The sequence below is a fragment of the Oryctolagus cuniculus genome, chromosome 4 (assembly GCF_051225735.1).
Source record: "Oryctolagus cuniculus isolate XC-2025 breed Fujian yellow rabbit chromosome 4, ASM5122573v1, whole genome shotgun sequence".
Classification (NCBI taxonomy): domain Eukaryota; kingdom Metazoa; phylum Chordata; class Mammalia; order Lagomorpha; family Leporidae; genus Oryctolagus; species Oryctolagus cuniculus.
In genome coordinates, this window is record NC_142870.1 from 150,447,993 (window position 1) to 150,466,707 (window position 18,715).

Sequence of the window (18,715 nt, forward strand, 5' to 3'; positions counted from 1 at the left end):
TCCAGCTCCTGACTTCAGCTTGATGTTAATGCAGATCCTGGGAGGCAGCAGGAGATGGCTCAGTGGCCCGGTCCTTGTCACCCAATGTAAGAGAGACTTAGATTGAATTCTCAGTTCCTGGCTTCTCCCAAGAAGCCTGATAAATGGGGCATTTTGGATATGAAACAGCAGATGTGGGCTCTCTCTCTACTTGTCAAATAATAAAAAAAATTTCCAAAAGCAAGTTTATTTTGACACACCAAATTTTGAAACCCATGCATTTTTTTCCCGGAATGCACATTTTCCATGAACTTTTTCAAGACTCCCTCATACAATGGCAATTGGGTAAAAAGTTCCCACTCTGCATTTCACAGGCTTTTGCTATAATTCAGGGACATATCCTAATTCCTATCATTTGCTTCTTTCACTGTAAAAGGATGTTCTTTCTAGAAGACCCCATTACTATTGAAATCATTTGCCCTATTTGTCTTGGGGTTAAGAGAAGGCACTGTTGTGTGCCTGCTACTAAATGTAACTTCAATCTTCCAACGTTGTTAAGGCATACATGAGCTCTGGGCTGTGTAAGTGCCAGAGAGCCACATCCCTTTAACAGTGGCTACAACAGCCATTCCATGTGGCCTCTGTTCCATTCCAAATTCCCAGTACAGGCCAGGACTTATCTGATGCTACATGAAATGCTAAAATCACAACACAGGGTCAGAGGCTGGAGCAGCCACTCTCAAAGCCCCTATAGGCAAAGACATCCTTAATAATCCCTGTGTGGGTGTGTCTGAGACACCTGCCCAGGGCAGAGGCTCCAGAAGAGACTTGCGCCAATGACTCACAAGAACTGAAGCAGGACAAAGTTCATTTATAATGACCAGGGAAAATCAAAATCCTTGGAGCAGGTGGAGGACAGTGGCAGTGGGATGCTAATTATTGCCTTGCTAAGGGTTTGGAAATTAAAGTACAGTTTAATGGACAAGAGCACAGCTCTGGGGTAGGATGTGTGGGGTGGAGTCTAGAATTTACCATTTATTAGTTGTGATCTTGTGACCAATCTCTTAATAGTTCTAAACCTTTGTTTCTTCACTTGTAAAATGGAGCTACAAACACATGGCTTTGAGGGCTGCCAGATAAATAAATGATACAACCCACTGGAAGAACCTGGCACATGATCAACACTCAGAGATTAGGGTTACAGGACGGGTTTCACCATTTGGGGGATTTCTTGGCAAAAACCTTGACAGTGCAGCAGCTCGGCTCAAGGTCAAAAAGACCTGGGATTGTATCCTACACACTCACGCTGCATTGCTCTTAACTGAATTGCACAGTGCTTCATCAAGTATGTTGATGGACTGTACACAGAAAATGAATCTCTTGCAAAAGCCACAGTAAAGCTTGAACGACTTACGTCGGATGGAATGGACAAAAGGTCTGACAAACTTGATAACATAGCTGAAATCTGGCTTGTGGGTCCGGCCAAGCTGGACGAGGTGATGATCCAGCGGGTGGCTGGCTAATTCCTCTAACTCCTCCTCATTGTGTGTAGGACCAAAGGAAAACACAAATATGGTGTAGCCTTGACACTTGGCTCTCAGAGACACATTTCTTAAGACTTCCTTGTCTATAGGATTGGTTTCACCGGCAGATATTATAAAGATAACTTTGTTTTTCCTCAGGTTGGGGGTTCCTACAAAGACATTGTCGATAGTCCACTGCAGGGCATGGCCAGTAAAAACATCTCCATTGAGCTGTTGCAGAGATTCTTGGAGATGGCGTTTCATTTGGTCTCTACTATTGTAGGTAATCAAATCGAATTCCAGGTAGGCAGGGCATTCTTCCGTGTTGGGCATGTAGCCTGGGGGAGAGTAGCTGAGCACAGCCACTCTGTCTCCTAAGGTGGAGGTCAGCGGGTAGGGGGTGATGTGAAAGTAATCAAGCACTGAGGTTATGAAAGCTTTCACTTCCTTAAATTCATCATCTCCTACTCTTTGGGAGGCATCTATGAGGAATGCCACATCCATGTAATATTCTTGCAAAGAGACATCTCCAGGTTCAAAAGTAAGACTTGATTCTTCTTTTCTGCCATAATATTCATGCCCTGCAACAGATAACTCAAGTCACTCTTCTAAGTAGGAGGACAAACTCAAAACTACCAGCCGTGGATGGCAAATATATGACGTGGGGTGTTGCCATCCTTCATTCCCACACACAGGGCAGACATCAATGATCACTCACAGTAGTTGCCAGGTGCATTTTCCAACTCTGTCTCCACATAGTGCATAGTATATGGAGAGCTATTATCATTTGACAGATGTTGTCTCATGAGAAGATGCAAGACATGCTAACCCTTCTCAGGTCAATGTCAAAAGCTTTATTTATACCCCAGCTATCTTAATGCTATGCAAGATAAGAAACATACAATCATTTTTAGTGTACCCCACTAAAATTTTGGTTACTGGGTTGCATAAGATTTAGTTACAATGCAATGACACCAAGAACAGATGTCAAAGTTACATTTCTTTGTGGAACAAACACACACATACCTTAATACACGTGTTCCTAATGTTCACACTGAGTGATGTCAAGTAACTGCTGACTTCTGAATCTAAATGCTAAGATGTAACATATTCCACGCCTTTTGGTGCTCAAAGTGCCATGGAAAATAAGGAGCTTGCACCGTAATACAAGTTGACTCTATTACCAAGCACACCAGTTAGTTCAGCTGACTGTTTTGTAGGGATGTCTGGGTGTGTAGCACATCTTCCTCAGTGTCGGGACACTCTGATGCAAGCTTATCCTGCTGCATACCAGCAGGATCATGAAACCTGTCCACAGTTATGGAAATGAGGGCTGCCTTGGTGAGGTCTCGTAAGCTCAGAAAGACAGCAGGGACCTGCACTGTGGTGCAGTGGGTTAACGCCCTAGCCTGAAGCAAGGGCATCCCATTTGGGCATCGGTTCTAGTCTTGGCTGCTCCATTTCCGATCCAGCTCTCTGCTATGGCCTGGAAAGGCAGTAGAAGATGGCCCAAGTCCTTGGGCCCCTGCATCCGTGTGGGAGACCCGAAAGAAGCTCCTGGCTCCTGGCTTTGGATCGGCGCAGCTCCAGCTGTTGTGGCCAATTGGGGAGTGAGCCATCAGATAGAAGACCTCTCTCTCTTCTCTCTCTCTCTCTCTTTACCCTCTCCTCTCTCTGTGTAACTTTGACTTTCAAATAAAAAAATAAATCTTAAAAAAAAAAAAAGCAAGTAGATGTCCACGTTCTTCTCTTTTATGATGAAATAAGTGTGTTGATGAACCTAAACAAGCACTAAGTACATTTCTCTCCAGCAAGAAATTATTGATCACTATTTCCGCTCAATATTTTATTAGATGCTTTTACATTTATTATTTTATTTAATTGCCACAAGTAAATTGATTAACCTGTATTAATGCTATAAAGCTTAATATTAAATAGAAACACAAAACATTCAGCACTGGGTGATATTATTAACAGGGAAAATGCTTTATTAGCTGACTTATGAATGTTCGGTGAACCCTGAATTCCTGGGGTAAAAAAAAAAACTCACATTATCTTTTTTTATCTATCATTGGATCTGATTTGTTAAAGTTTCGTCTATGTCCACAGGAATTGTAGTCTGTAATTTCTCTTTCATGTGATATCTTTGTCTGGTTTTGGTATCAGGGTAATCTGACCTAAAAGAAAGAAATATTCCCTCCTCTTCAATTTTCTGGAAGAGTTTGTATAGAATTGGTGTTATCTCTTCCTTAACTGTTTCCATAATTCTGTCAGCAAAATCATTTGTGCCTGGAATTTTCTTTATGAGAAGGTCTGAACTTCAAATTAAACCACTTTATTTGGTATAGGCTGTTTAGGCTATTTCTTCTTGAGTGAGCTTTGGTAATTTGTGCATTGCAAAAAATTTGTGTATTTTATCAAAGTGTTCTTATATGAGAAAGAATTGTTCTTACATAAGATTCCCTGGTTATGCTTTTAATATGAGTAAAATGTATTTTCTCTCTCATTCCTCACATTGCTTATTTATGTCTTTCCTTTGTTCCTGGTTAGTTTGATTACAGATCTACCAACTTTATTGATCTTTTAAGAGAAACAATTTTTGAGCTTATTGATTTTTCTCTATTGTTTTTTCTCTTTTTCTATTCCATTAAATTTCCACTTTAACTCTGGCACTTTTTTTCTGACTATATCTTGGGTTTAATTTATTTTTACTTTTCTGATGTCTTAAGGTACAAGTTGAATTCAGTGATTTGAAACCTTTATTCTTTACCATTACAGGCATTTAAGGATATAAATTTCCTAAGTACTGCTTTAGTTAAATATCACAAATTCCTGCATACTTATTTCATTTCATTCATTTCAAAATACTTTCTAGTTCTATGTTTGATTTCTTCCTTGATCATGGTTTTTTTATAACTGCCTTTATTTAATTTTCAAATACTTGAAGATTTTTCAAAGATTATTGTGCCACTCATTTTTAATTCATTTCTACTCAGGGCAGAGGACATGCTTTGTATGATTTGAATTCTTTAAAATTTGGAGTATTATTTTATGGCCCACAATATGGTCTGTTTGGATAACTGCTTCATGTGTACTTGAAAAGAATGTGTGTTCTACTGTTGGGTGCAAAGTTCTATAAATTAGATCAAACTAGTTGATAGTGTGTTCAAGTGTATTACATTCCTGCTGGCCTTCCGTCTACTTTTTCTATAAATTTCTTCAAGAGATCCTTGAGACACACTGATACTGTTTTAATTTTTTAAAAACTTTTTTCCTCTGTTTCATTTTGGATAATTTCTATTACTACATCCCCAAGTTCACTAATTCCTTTGCTTTGCCAAATCTCATCTGCTATCAGTATTATCCGGTGTATTGTTCATTCTAGACATTAAGGTTTTCATCTCCACAAATTCCATTTTAGTCATCTTTTTATACCCTCCTATCTCCACTGCACTTTTAAACATATGGAATATAGCTATAATAACTGTATTAATATCTCTGCTAATTCTCAAACCTGTGTCAGTTCTGGTTTGGTTTTGAGTGATTCTGTTCTTCATTGTGAATCATGTCTTCCTTCTTTCTATGGCAGACATTGTGAAGTGTTCCTTCTGGGGTGTGGGATACTCTCATATTCTTATCAATATTCATGTGCTTTCTTCCGGGAGGCAGTTAAACTACTCAGAACTTTGGATCCTCTGAAGTCTTGCTGTTACAATTTGTTAGGCAGATCCACAGCAGTGCTTCACTTGGCACTATTTCCTACTCTCCAGATGAGACCATTCTGAGCTTTCTCTCTGTATTCTGTGAGTTATGTGACTCTCCAGGCTTCCTGGTCTCTGTGAGCAATCGGCACTGTGTTCTCCTCCTTGGGGATGGTCCATTCCCTGGTCACACATCATTTCTGCCTGTCATGTGCCATCAGTTCCCTGCTGAATAACACAGGGAGACCCTGCAGATCTCTTGGATGCCCTGTACAGCTTCTCATCTCTGGATTTCTGTCTAAATTCTCAGCTCTGCGTCTCCCTGTCCTCTCAGCCCTGTCTCTTTCTCTCCAGGTGCTCACTCAGGCTCGACCTGAACTGAAGTTATCCTTCTCACAACATGACCTAGAGACATCCTCTTGGAGGCAAGAGAACCCATCAAACAGTTCACGTCCTTTGCTTCTCATCTCTTGGGATTACTGTCTGTCATTTCCTGATGTCCAATGTCTTAAAAACTGCACTATCTCTCTCTCACACACACACACGTGAGGGCATTTCAAATGTACAATACCTTTTAATTTCATTTCTATAAACCTTTTCAGATTTTTTGTAGTTTACAAGAAACTCACTGGCATCTATACACAAAAGAATAGTAAAAGTAGATGGATGGGAAAAGAAGCACCCTGCCAACACTGATAAAGTTACATTTAATATACTAATTTTGGCATCATCTTTATGTGAGGGTATTGTGCTGGCCTCTACTTAATCCAGAAACCTATTATTTAAGGTGTACAAACTTTTTATTTGCATTTCATAAATACAAATTTAGGAACACAGTGATTCTTCCCACCCTACCTTAATTCCCTGCCCCAAAACTCCAACCCTTCTTCCTCCTCCCTCTCCTATTCCCATTCTTATTTTTTACTAAGATCTATTTTCTTTCTTTCTTTTTTTTTTTTACAGGCAGAGTGGACAGTGAGAGAGAGACAGAGAGAAAGGTCTTCCTTTTGCCGTTGGTTCACCCTCCAATGGCACCGCGCTGATCCAATGGCAGGAACCAGGTACTTATCCTGGTCTCCCATGGGATGCAGGGCCCAAGCACTTGGGCCATCCTCCACTGCACTCCCTGGCCACAGCAGAGAGCTGGCCTGGAAGAGGGGCAACCGGGACAGAATCCGGCGCCCCGACCGGGACTAGAACCTGGTGTGCCGGCGCCGCAAGGCGGAGGATTAGCCTAGTGAGCCGCGGCGCCGGCCTACTAAGATCTATTTTCAATTAACTAAATAAACATAAGATTAACCCTAACTAAGTAAACAGTTAAACAAATAGTATGATTAAAAAAAAAAAAACTGTTCCTCAACAGTCAAGACAAGGGATGTTCAAAGTCATTGTGTCTCAAAGTGTCCACTTCATTTCTATAGATTAGCTTTTAGGTGCTCTATTAGTTACCACATATCAGGGAGAACATATGGTCTTTGTCTTTTTAGGACTGGCTTATTTCACTAAGTATGTTTTTCAGTTGCATCCATTTTGTTGCAAATGAAAGGATTTCTTTCTTTTTTTGTTGTTTTTTTTTTTGTTAATCACTGTGTAGTATTCCATGGTGTATATATACCATAATTCCTTTATCTAGTCTTTTTTTTTTTTTTTTTTTTGACAGGCAGAGTGGACAGTGAGAGAGAGACAGGGAGAAAGGTCTTCCTTTTGCCATTGGTTCACCCTCCAATGGCCGCTGCTGCCAGTGCGCTGAGGCCAGTGCACCGCGCTGATCCGATGGCAGGAGCCAGGTGCTTCTCCAGGTCTCCCATGGGGTGCAGGGCCCAAGCACTTAGGCCATCCTCCACTGCACTCCCTGTCCACAGCAGAGAGCTGGCCTGGAAGAGGGGCAACTGGGACAGAATCCGGCACCCCAACCAGGACTAGAACCCAGTGTGCCGGCGCTGCAGGCGGAGGATTAGCCTATTGAGCCACGGCGCCAGCTACCTTTATCTAGTCTTAAGTTGATGGACATCTGGGTTGATTCCATATCTTAGCTATTGTGAATTGAGCTGCAATAAACATAGGGGTGCAAATAACCTTTGATATACTGCTTTCTTTTCCACTTGGGTAAATTCCCAGGAGTGGGATGGCTGGGTCATGTGGTAGGTCTATATTCAGATTTCTGAGGTATCTCCATACTGCCTTCCTCAGTGGCTGTACTGGTCTACATTCCCAACACTGAATTAGGGTACCTTTTCCCCCACATCATCGCCAGCATTTATTGTTTGTTGATTTCTGTATGAAAGTCATTCTAACAGGGCTGAGGTGTCACCTCATTATGGTTTTTATTTTCATTTCCCTGATGGCTACTGATCCTGAGCATTTTTACATGTGTCTGTTGGCCATTTGGATTTCCTCTTTTGAAAAATGCTTGTTCAAGTCCTCTGCCCATTTCGTAACCAGATTGTTTTGTTATTGTGGAGTTTCTTTAGCTCTTTATATATTCTGGATATTAATCCTTCATCAGTAACAGAGTTTGCAAATAGTTTTTCCCATTTGGTCGGTTACCTCTTCATTTTGCCGAGTGTTTCATTTGTAGTGCAGAATCTTCTCAATTTGATGCAATCCCATTTGTAAATTTTGGCTTTGATTGCCTGTGCTTCTGGGGTCTTTTCCAAGAAGTCTTTGCCTATGCCAATGTCTTGCAGGGTTTCTGCGATGTTCTGTAATAATTTGAAGGTATCAGGTCATAGATTTAGGTCTTCAATCCATCTCGGGTGGATTTTTGCATAACATGTAAGGTAGGGGTCTTGCTTCATACTTCTGCATGTAGAGACGAGTTTTCTGAGCAGCATTTGTTAAACAGACTGTCCTTGCTCCAGGAATTGATTTTAGCTCCTTTGTCAAAGATAAGTTGGTTGAACATGCATGGATTGATTTCTGGAGTTTCTATTCTTTTCCATTGGTCTGTCCAACTGTTTTTGTGCCAGTACCAGGCTGTTTTGATTACTGAGGGAAGTTTGATTACAATGTGTCAATATGAAGATCTCTTCTGTTCATGTCTACTAGGAGTTCTGTGTGCTTCTTGTACTTGGAAGTTGCTTTCTTTCCCCCAAACTGGGAGTTTTCTGTAATTATTTCAATAAAAAGACCCTCTAATCCATTCTCTCTCTTCATGCCTTCAGGAACTCCTAAGACTTGTATGTTGGGTTGTTTGATAGTATTCCATAAATCTCCAATACTGTTTTTAGTTTTTCTAATTTCGTGTTCTCTTTTTATTTTTGGTCTGCCAGTAAAATTTCCAGAGATTGTATTCCAACTTGGATATTCTTTCTTCTGCCTCACCAAGTCTGTTGTTAAGGCTTTCTAGCACATTTTTCATTTGCTCTATTGAATTCTTCATTTCATTTTGATTTCTCTTTAAAATCTCAATTTCATGGTAAAAATTTTCACTCATGTCATGCATGGATTTCTTTAATTTGTGGATTTGCTTCTGATGACTTCTAAGTAATCCTACAATCATTTTTTTGAATTCTGTTTCCAACATTTCATCAATTTCTTCATCCTCATATTCTATTATTGAAGTGTTGTGTTCTTTAGGGGACATCATGTTGTCTTTCTTAGTCTTGTTTTTGAATTTCTTTCTGTGTTTATTTTTCATCATTTGTGGAGATACTTGTTGGGTTTAATTCCCCCTCTGATGGTTTTTAATCTTTGGACTATCCCTTTGTGGCTTAGTGGATTGTCTGCTTTTTCAGTGACTACCCAGAGGCAACTGCTGAGTGTGGCCAGAGAGCTCCGTCCAGTACTCCAGTGTGAGGGGAGTTCCCAAGGTTATATCCAAGTTGGGCATGGAAATCTCCTCTTTTTTTTTTTTTATCAGAGGGGAGTGTTTGAGCAGCTCTGTTGACATAGTCTCACATTCACCTCCTCTCCTCCAAGGTGACCAACACCTGGGCAGCAGCTCTAGTGGGTGCAATATTCACCTGCACTCCCACAAGAACCATACAAAGGATCTGTGCAATCATCATTGTCAGCCGAGATCCCACAGCAATGACCCTCCCTAGGCAGTCAGGGAGCTCTGAGCATGTGGAGCTGCCCACAGCGACTGCCCAGAGATCCAACCATACCCTTCACCCTCCCACACAGCCACAGTGTTTCCACACTCCCAGTACACCAGGCTAGCACAGTCACGGGCACCCAGGTACCTGCCAGTTCTCCCAACCATACTCAAGCATCTCCTCTCGGCTGTCCGTTGGGCATGTGGACACAAACTGTTGCAGCTGTTACACATGTCCAAAATGGCGACCCTCTCTCAACTAGCTACAGGACGCCATTGTTGGGTGGTCAGATAGAGAGAAGTGTTCCCCTTTTTCTTCCTCTAGTTTTGCAGGTACACAGTCCCCTACAGGGCTCCAAGCCAGACTCTCACCAGGCTCTACCCGCAGCTGTATCACCAGTGGCTTGGGCTGCTGCAGTCTGGTCTCACCTCACTCTCCAAAGCTGGTGCTGAGGCTCCTGGCTGCTGGGGTCTTGTGATGTGTCTGTGTTCATGCTGCCACTCCACACCTTCCACACAGATCCACAGCATCCCTCTATCTTGTGTGGAGTTCCCACTGCAGTTTTCTTCCTGACTCTTCTCTGAGATTGGACTCTCTCCACTTTTTTTTTTTTTTAAATGATCTTCCCCTAGACTAGAGAAGTAGCTCTACAAATTTTTTAAAGAACCCTCATGGGTATCCTTGAACATGAGGGATCTTCAAAGAGCTGATGGAAATGTGCATCATCTTTTAATTCCATTTTCTATGCAACATTTGAAGTATATACAATTATTTCAGTTCAATGGCAAACCCTGTTTTGGATTCTACATTTGGCAATGGCAATAAGTGATGACTATCCATTTTGTTTGAATGCCTCATGTTCCTTCCTTCTCACAAAGGACTAAGAATTGATCATATGTGTACCAGAGCATCTCTTTATTACTACCCTTCTACTACTATAACAGGACTTTGCATTCCACAAGCATGTTTGAAATTTATGGGCCTCTCATTTTTCACCAGGAACCCAGTTTCAAACTCTTCTGAGGATTTCTTATCAAAATGGAGGTCCCTGATTAAACCACTACAAGAAACTAGACATTGAAGACAATGGCATATATTTTATATTCTTCTTTTCTGTCAATGTTACATAATGTGCCTCACCACCAAACATATTCACAGAGCTCTCAGCCATAGTGTGAACATTAATTTTTTTTTGAATTCACAATCCTGTATTTGATTTACTATTGCCTGTGTTGCCACCAAGATCTCTGTTTTCCAATGACAGTGTTTTTCATTTTAAAAAGGATAACTGGGGCCGGCACCATGGCTCACTTGATTAATCCTCCACCTGCAGTGCCAGCATCCCATATGGGAGCCAAGTTCTAGTCCAGGTTGCTCCTCTTTCAGTCCAGCTCCCTGCTGTGGCCTGGGAGGGCAGTGGAGGATGGCCCAAGTGCTTGGGCCCCTGCACCTGCATGGGAGACCAGGAAGAAGCACCTGGCTCCTGGCTTCAGATTAGCACAGCACCGGCCATAGTGGCCATTTGGGGGGTGAACCAACGGAAGGAAGACCTTTCCCTCTGTCTCTCTCTCACTGTCTATAACTCTACCTGTCAAACAATAATAATAAAAAAGAATAACCAATGCACTTTGTTAAAGCATACAAAAATATTGCATGAATGTTCTCAGAAGAGAGGAAAGGTTAATTTATCATGTCTGTGGAATACTTTCCATGCACACCCAGAAATACTGTTGGTTTTTTTTTCCAAAGTATCTAGAACTATTTTCAAAATAGGTGCATTTCATCTGCTAAATCTGTAAAAATAGGTTCCCTCCATACTTAAAGGATTAGCATGATTCTCCAAGGAGCTACATGTAGAGGATTGTGCCTTAAAAACTCAAGAATTTAGTCAAACGTAAGATGTGATCATTCTACTTTGAGTCTAAATTCATCTTACTGAGGGAGTCAAGACCTTCACAAATATTTTCTTTCAAGAGGACCTGGCAGAAGTGTGAATCAAATATACACATACCTCACAGTGATGCTGTGTGTTTTCTGGAAATGTCAGCCAAGTCACATTCCCATCTTCAACTCTGCAGAAGAATTTCCTCAGAATGGCAGGGGAGAGAGGAAGAACTGGCTCGATGTCTTGTGCACAAGACTTGGACAGAAACAGGGATCTGGTTGGATTTCCACGGAAGCACCCCCAGAGATTAGCCCAATTTTGGCCAACGCATGAAGCCACAGTGTCAAGTGTGCTCCAGTAACTTTAGGGAAAAGCGGGAAGTGGAAAGAAAATTTAGGGAGAAAAGAGAGTCTAAGGACTTGAGCCATTTGGCCTGGGATTAGTTGGGCTGTGAGGCAGCTGTATTGTCTGTCATGGAGTTTGTTGGAATCTCAAGAGTGCAGGAGTTATCCAATGCTCTGCCTTTGAATTTGTCCAGGGGCCAAAGTTAGCCGTATGTTCTCCACAGGGAAGCCACATGTACAATTGGGGCTATTTTATGTGTAAGTTTCTGTCCAGATGAACTGTAGCTGATATTTTTCAAGTGAAATATTTTTTTATAATGACTTCCCATTAAGTTGTCAATGCTTAGTTTTTGCTTTTCTACTTTCTGACTACACAATTGAGCATTCTGTTTGCTCCACGTCATGGATTCAACTCTACACATCTCCTCTTGTTTAACTTTCCTTATTGCACTTGAAAAGCTGGGATTATCATCATTCCCATTTTACAGATGAGACAACTAAGGTTTGGAGAGAGTGAATGGCTGGGCCAAGAAATAACACCTGGTAAATGGCAGAGGCAAGATTTGACCCCAGCACTAACTCCTTCGGAAGAACTGGTCCCCAGACATGAGGGTGGAGCAGAAATATTTAGGCACAGGTTAACAGGCTCATTAAAGGCCTTGGGGCCTGGCTGAAGAACAGTTTCCAGTCAGTTGCTATTCCTTCTGACTGAAGCCACTAGAAAATATTTTCTTCCAAAATTAGGCAGTTGTCAGGGCTGGGGCTGTGGCATAGTGAGCTAAGCCTCTGCCTGTGGCACACAGGCATCCCATTTGGGCACTGGTTTTAGTCCGGGCTGCACCTCTTCTGATCCAGCTCTCTGCTATGGCCTGGGAAAGCAGCAGAACATGACTCAAGTCCTTGGGCCCTTGCACCCATGTGGGAGACCCGGAAGAAGCTCCTGGCTTTGGATTAGCTAAGCTTCACCCATTGTGGCCATTTGGAGAGTGAACCAGCGGATGGAGGACCTATCGCTCTGTCTCTCCCTGTCTGTAACTCTACCTCTCAAATAAATAAGTCTTCTTAAAAGAAAATTAGGTAATTTTATGAATTAAATAAAATCTGAGTTGAGTCCTATCTCTACCATAAGTTTACCCTGTGGGCCCTGTGACATCATCTAAAATGTGGCAATAATAAACTATAATCTTACAAGGCTTTTGAGAGAATTAAATCAAGTTTGCACATGCCTAGCATACCCTCATGTCCTCCACAAATACAAGTCTAGAAGGACACAAATAGAGAAGTTTCAATCATCAGAATACCCTAGAAAGAAGAGGTTTCAAAAAGCTCATTGGAAAAGAAATTAAAAGATAAGTCTATTTTGGTACCAAAAATGAAATCCATATATGGGTTTTTCATAGTATGTATTTCCATTAATTTTTTGAGGATCCTCATATTCTGAAAACCATAATTTCCATAAGAAAAAAATGTACAACCAGTTAGCATAGCATAGCATAGCATAGCGCGCGTGTGCGCGTGCACACACACACACACTCACACACACACACAGGCAGAGTTAGTAGAAAGCAGAAAGCTCATCCTGTTGTGTTTGTACACTCTTCATCTCTGAGGAGCTGGCAAGAAGTTACATAGCTCTCTCTTCACACCACTGACCCAGGCCTCTCCTCCCCCCGCCTGACCAGACCACTGGTCAAGTTTTCAGGGCACGAGCTGGGGCAGTAGAGGAGGCAGTCACAGGCTGCATGCATATGACTCTGAGTCATTGGTTTGATTCCAAAGGTAAATACAGACATTTAAAATTCTTTTGTTTGACTGTAAAATGTCCTCTTTTCCCATGTGCCTGAACAAGTAGGAATGCCCTTTGGTTTTAATGGAAATATTTTGTGCTTCATGCCTCTTGATGAGTTTATAAATAGGTTTTTGAAATATTAAGTTTAGAAAACACAATTGTGCCACCCCAAAAGATGGTATGATTCAATTTATTCTCAGTTTTGGCAACTGGATAGATTCTTGCTTGTAACTGCAAAAAAAAAAAAAAAAATGCCATCACTGAGCAACACAACATACATAGTTAAAGATCGGTGTTTTGTGCTGATGATCAGACATTTCAGTCCTGGCTCTGTTACTTACAAGCTCTGCGACTTTGCATGAGGCTCTTAGCCTTTGCATCAGGGCTCTTGTCTGTAAAGCACTTTACTAGTAGGTTTTTGTGAAGAGTAAATGGAATCCTGTATAGCAAGTGCTTATGTGACGCTGACCAGTGGCACTCATGAGCACGCAGTGCTCAACAGTCTTTTCTTTTTTTTTTTTTTAATGTAAGGCTTCAAGAGCTGTTCTATGTGAACAAATACCATCCCCCAAAGCATCTCCTCATTGAACACACCATCATCACCATCACCATCACACTCTCATCATTACTGCCGCTTATAATAAGCATTTTTATTTTTTGGACACACAGAATATATCTGTCAGATCATTAAGCTTCTTATAAACAGGGCCTATATTTGAATCTTTTTAAATTTCCCTAACTACCCAAAGAGTCCAGCACAGGGATTAACTCAGATTAAGAGCCAATTACAGGCCGGTGCCGCGGCTCACTAGGCTAATCCTCCGCCTAGTGGCGCCGGCACACCGGGTTCTAGTCCCGGTCGGGGCGCCGGATTCTGTCCCGGTTGCTCCTCTTCCAGGCCAGCTCTCTGCTGTGGCCAGGGAGTGCAGTGGAGGATGGCCCAGGTGCTTGGGCCCTGCACCCCATGGGAGACCAGGAAAAGCACCTGGCTCCTGGCTCCTGCCATCGGATCAGCGCGGTGCGCCGGCCGCAGCGCGCCAGCCGCGGCGGCCATTGGAGGGTGAACCAACGGCAAAGGAAGACCTTTCTCTCTGTCTCTCTCTCTCACTGTCCACTCTGCCTGTCAAAAAATTAAAAAAAAAATAAAAAAAGAGCCAATTACATATTTGTAATATCAGAGTGCCTGAATGATCATGGAAAAATCCATGTAAATGATTAACAGAGTCCTTTCATATGGCAATCTCTGAGAGAGGGATGCCACCGCCACCACCACCATCACCACCATCAACATCACCCCACCCTCACCCCACCCTCATCACCGCCAACACCATCACCACCACCACCAATATTATCATCACCATATCCACCACCTGTGTCTGCCACAGCCATCAGCAACAGCAACACCTCTATACCATTATCCAAATGTCATCACCACCCACTCCTCACCTGTACCACCACTATCACCTAATGACACTTTAAGTTTGCAAGTTTTAGTCCCTTAGAAATGGGATCACATGAAATGCCAGTGTCATCAGTACTCCAGAACATTGTCTTAGTGCAACAAATGATCGCATACTGGAATTCTGAATACCCTAAACTGTGAGTTCACATTTGCCTTGTCCACATGTAAAATCTTCAGATAACCAAACTATGACAATATTTATAGCAAATTCTCCAGTAAAAGTCTACAGTTTAAATGTATAAGGAGACTCAGTTTATTCCCCCAAAGAGCATCCAGATGTTTGAGATTTCCTAAGGATTTCATGAAACATCATTAAAATTCAGAGTGATCCCGATTGCACAATTGATCTCTTCTTTGGCGAGTGTACTGACGTGAAAGTAAAACATTTAGCTGATATTCCATGGATGGCTCTGAGGCCAATTGTGCTGCATTTAATTCCACTAGATTTTAAAATTAGCAGCAGTATATATGCCTTGTTAACACTTGTGCACAGGCCAGAGCTAATCCTCCGCCTGCAGTGCCTGTACACAGGGTTCTAGTCCCGGTCGGGGCGCCGGATTCTGTCCCGGTTGCTCCTCTTCCAGTCCGGCTCTCTGCTGTGGCCCAGGAAGACAGTGGAGGACGGCCCAAGTGCTTGGGCCCTGCACCCACATGGGAGACCAGGAGGAAGCACCTGGCTCCTGGCTTCGGATCAGTGCAGCGCAACGGCCGTTAGCGGCCATTTGGGGGGTGAACCAACAGAAAAGGAAGATCATTCTCTCTGTCTCTCTCTCTCTCTCTCTCTCTCTCTCTCACTGTCTAACTTTGCCTGTCGAAAAAAAAAATACTTGTGCATGACAGCAAAAATTAGAAGCAAACTAAGTGTTCAAAAAGAAGTTAATGATTAAATATATTAATTCATTGGATGATATATTGTGAACATATTAAGCAAACCTAGTACAAAGCTTACAGCAATTTGGAAATATCAGGACGTAGTATTACATAAAAAGCAGGATGTACAATTGAATAAACCATGCAAATCTGTATGCCTCTAGAAAAACTGAAGAACATATTCCACAGGAAAAATAGCTCAGCTTACTAAATCATTGGAGACTTCGTATTCCATTTTCATCTGGTTTGATAGCACTTTTAGAAGTCTTTAAACAGTTACCAGAATCCTGGTGGAGCAATGGGCAAACAGTGAAAAACGCCTAGAGGCCGTGAGCACGTGTAGTGTGTCTGTGAGTCCTGAGCCCTTGTGGGCAGGAAATTTCTACAAAAACAGGATTTCTCACTGTAGACAGTGCGACCTGCTAGTTCTTTGTTGTAAGGGGCTGTCCCGTGCATTAAATTGTTCAGCAGTGCCACGGGCCTCCACCCACGGGGTTCCCATGGCATCCTCCATTTGCAACAACAAACGTCTCCACACACTGAAATACCTCCATGTGGGGCAGGATAGGGTAGAATTGCTCCCTAGATGAGGTATTAAATATCCTTACAATTCTATCATCGAATGATGTATTCAAAGTCAAAAGACCTATTGGCCCTTTTTAGTGTAAAAAGCTGGTTTTCAAATCAAAATAAGATTCATGTTAGAAAAATTAAAAAAGGAAAACAAAACTCATGAAAATTCCCTTGAGCATAATTCCAACTTAGTCTGAAGGGGGAGGTGTTATTTTTCATTTCTTAATGCATTCATTTCAAAGAGGATCAGTTAGAGTTGCCCTAAGGCCTGGGACTAAGTTTGGTTAGGTGGGTAGCTTTCATTACCAATCATCCTGTCCTCAGTAGATGAGTTGTATCTTAAATATTGGTTAATACAGTATCCTTGATGAAAGTGTTAGGCTCACCACTGGGTCAACAACTGCAGCTTAATTAAGCTACTCATTCTTCATTACATAATGCTCTCCATTGGAAAGCAATTACAAGGGTCTGCATCTTTCAAGGGATTTTATATTGCAGCTGTCATGGCCGAAGTGCCTGCCCGTATTTCCAAATAATCTTTACATATCTTTTTAAAAACGTATTTTTGTTAAATAGACGACAGAAGGTGGATGGATATTTTTGGATGAACAAAATGAAAGTATAAGCCTGGAACCCTTTGGAAATAGGAATTCTCGATTGTTTTTCTGCAATACTAGATAGACGATTGCTTTCTGCTCCATTGAAAGCACAGAGCAAACGTGGGTCAACAAAATAGTAGGATACACAATGGTTCTCCAACTTCAGCCTACATCCGAGTCACTGTGCTGCTGGTAAAGCTCAGACTGATGAGCCCCGCTCCAGAATTTCAGGTTCAAGATTAGAATGAGTGCCAAGAATATGTTTTTTTTTTTTTTCTGTTAAGTTCCCAGGTGATTCTAATGCTGCCAGTGTATGAACCACACTCTGAGATCACAGGCACATAGATCTCAAACTTGAGAGCAAACTTCACCCACAGTGGTTCTAGCTTTCTCTTCCCCAGTCACAGCTCTAAGTAGGAGACAAGGGTTCTGAGCAGGTGTAGGAGCCTGCACTGATGATGGGCCTCCCTGTGGTTTGGACACAGGTTGTCCTTGGGCTGTTCTCAGGAATGAGAAGGTCAGGAAAGGGGATGGAATTAAAGATGAACTCTGGGGCCAGCACTGGGGCATAGCAGGTTAAGCTGCATTCCATAGGGACATGGTTTAAGTCCCTGCTGCTCCACTTCCAATCCAGCTCCCTGCTAATGCATCTGGGAAAGCAGTGGAAGATGGCTCAAGTAATTGGGCCCTTGCACCCACGTGAGAATTTTGGAAGAAGCTCCTGGTTCCTGGCTCTAGTCTGGCCCAGCTCTGGTTGTTGCTGCCATTTGGGGAGTGAACCAGCAGGTGGAAGATCTTTCTGTCTCTCCATCTCTCTCGGCAACTCTGCTTTTCAAATAAATGAATAAATCTTTTTTTTTTTTTTTTAAAGATGAATTCTGCAAATCAGCTCAGTTGTGAAGAAGCAGAGGGCAAGGTGCAGGTAGAAGCTGTGCTTCTGGGAAACAGGGCACTGCACAACTCACCACCCACCCGCAAGTCCTGGGGGAACTAGCTACACCTTTCATGATTAAGATTCCTGACCTTCCCCAACACTCCCTCTTAGTTCCAGGGCAGGAAGATCAGCCATCAGCTGCAAGACTCTTACTATGAATGAGAAGAGAACTCAGCACATGGAGGTGTTTAGGAAAGTTATCAAGCTTTTATTTGTGCAAGACATCTGGAACTTATCAATGCTCATATCTCAGGGGCGGAAGAAAACATCTGGACTGCAGGTCACTCTCCAGAGAACAACATATTATGCAGAAGGTTCTCAGCAGGTTTGGACGACTGGTGTGTGTATGAGACAGAAAAAGAGAGAGAGAGTGAGAAAGACGGAGAGAAAGCGACAAGCACTAAGTCCCCTGAAGACACTTAGGATCTGAGACTCAGATTTACTTTAAAAGATAATGAACATATAGTATCCTTAAGTCTGACATGCTGGGGCTGGCGCTGTGGCACAGTGGGTTAATCCTCCACCTGCGGTGCCGGCATCCCATATGGGCGCAGGTTCTAGTCCCGGCTGCTCCTCTTCCAATCCAGCTCTTTGCTATGGCCTGGGAAAGCAGTGGAGGATGGCCCAAGTCCTTGGGCCCCTGTACCCACTTGGGAGACCGGGAAGAAGCTCCTGGCTCCTGGCTTTGGATCGGCCAGCTCCGGCCATTGCGGCCATCTGGGGAGTGAACCAACGGAAGGAAGACCTTTCTCTCTGTCTCTCCCTCTCACTGTCTGTAATTCTACCTCTCAAATGAATAAATAAAATCTTTTAAAAAAAAAAGTCTGACATGCTCTCTGTTGGCAGCTCAACCAGACAAGATCCTCCAGAGAACTCCCAATTCACATCCATCCAGTGCAAGAGAAATTGTTTGTGGTGAGATGTGCATTCTCTTCCCTGCTAGAGCTACAAACAGTGATTCTTTAGCTCAGTTGGACCTTTGAGTGACTCTGAGAAACCAAATGAAAAGTCTGCCC

General features: G+C 42.4%; 2 protein-coding genes across 2 annotated transcripts in view; both read right to left on the bottom strand.

Annotated features, from left to right (window-relative positions):
• COL6A6 (collagen type VI alpha 6 chain) overlaps positions 1-18,715 on the bottom strand; it is a 318,899-nt gene that overhangs the window by 220,955 nt on the left and 79,229 nt on the right. The gene's annotated exons all lie outside the window — the stretch shown is intronic.
• COL6A5 (collagen type VI alpha 5 chain) overlaps positions 1-18,715 on the bottom strand; it is a 139,358-nt gene that overhangs the window by 11,695 nt on the left and 108,948 nt on the right. Inside the window, exon 38 of the mRNA XM_017346727.4 lies at positions 1,394-2,083. Coding sequence (XP_017202216.3) covers positions 1,394-2,083 — 690 coding nt within the window. The remainder of the gene's footprint in view (positions 1-1,393; positions 2,084-18,715) is intronic.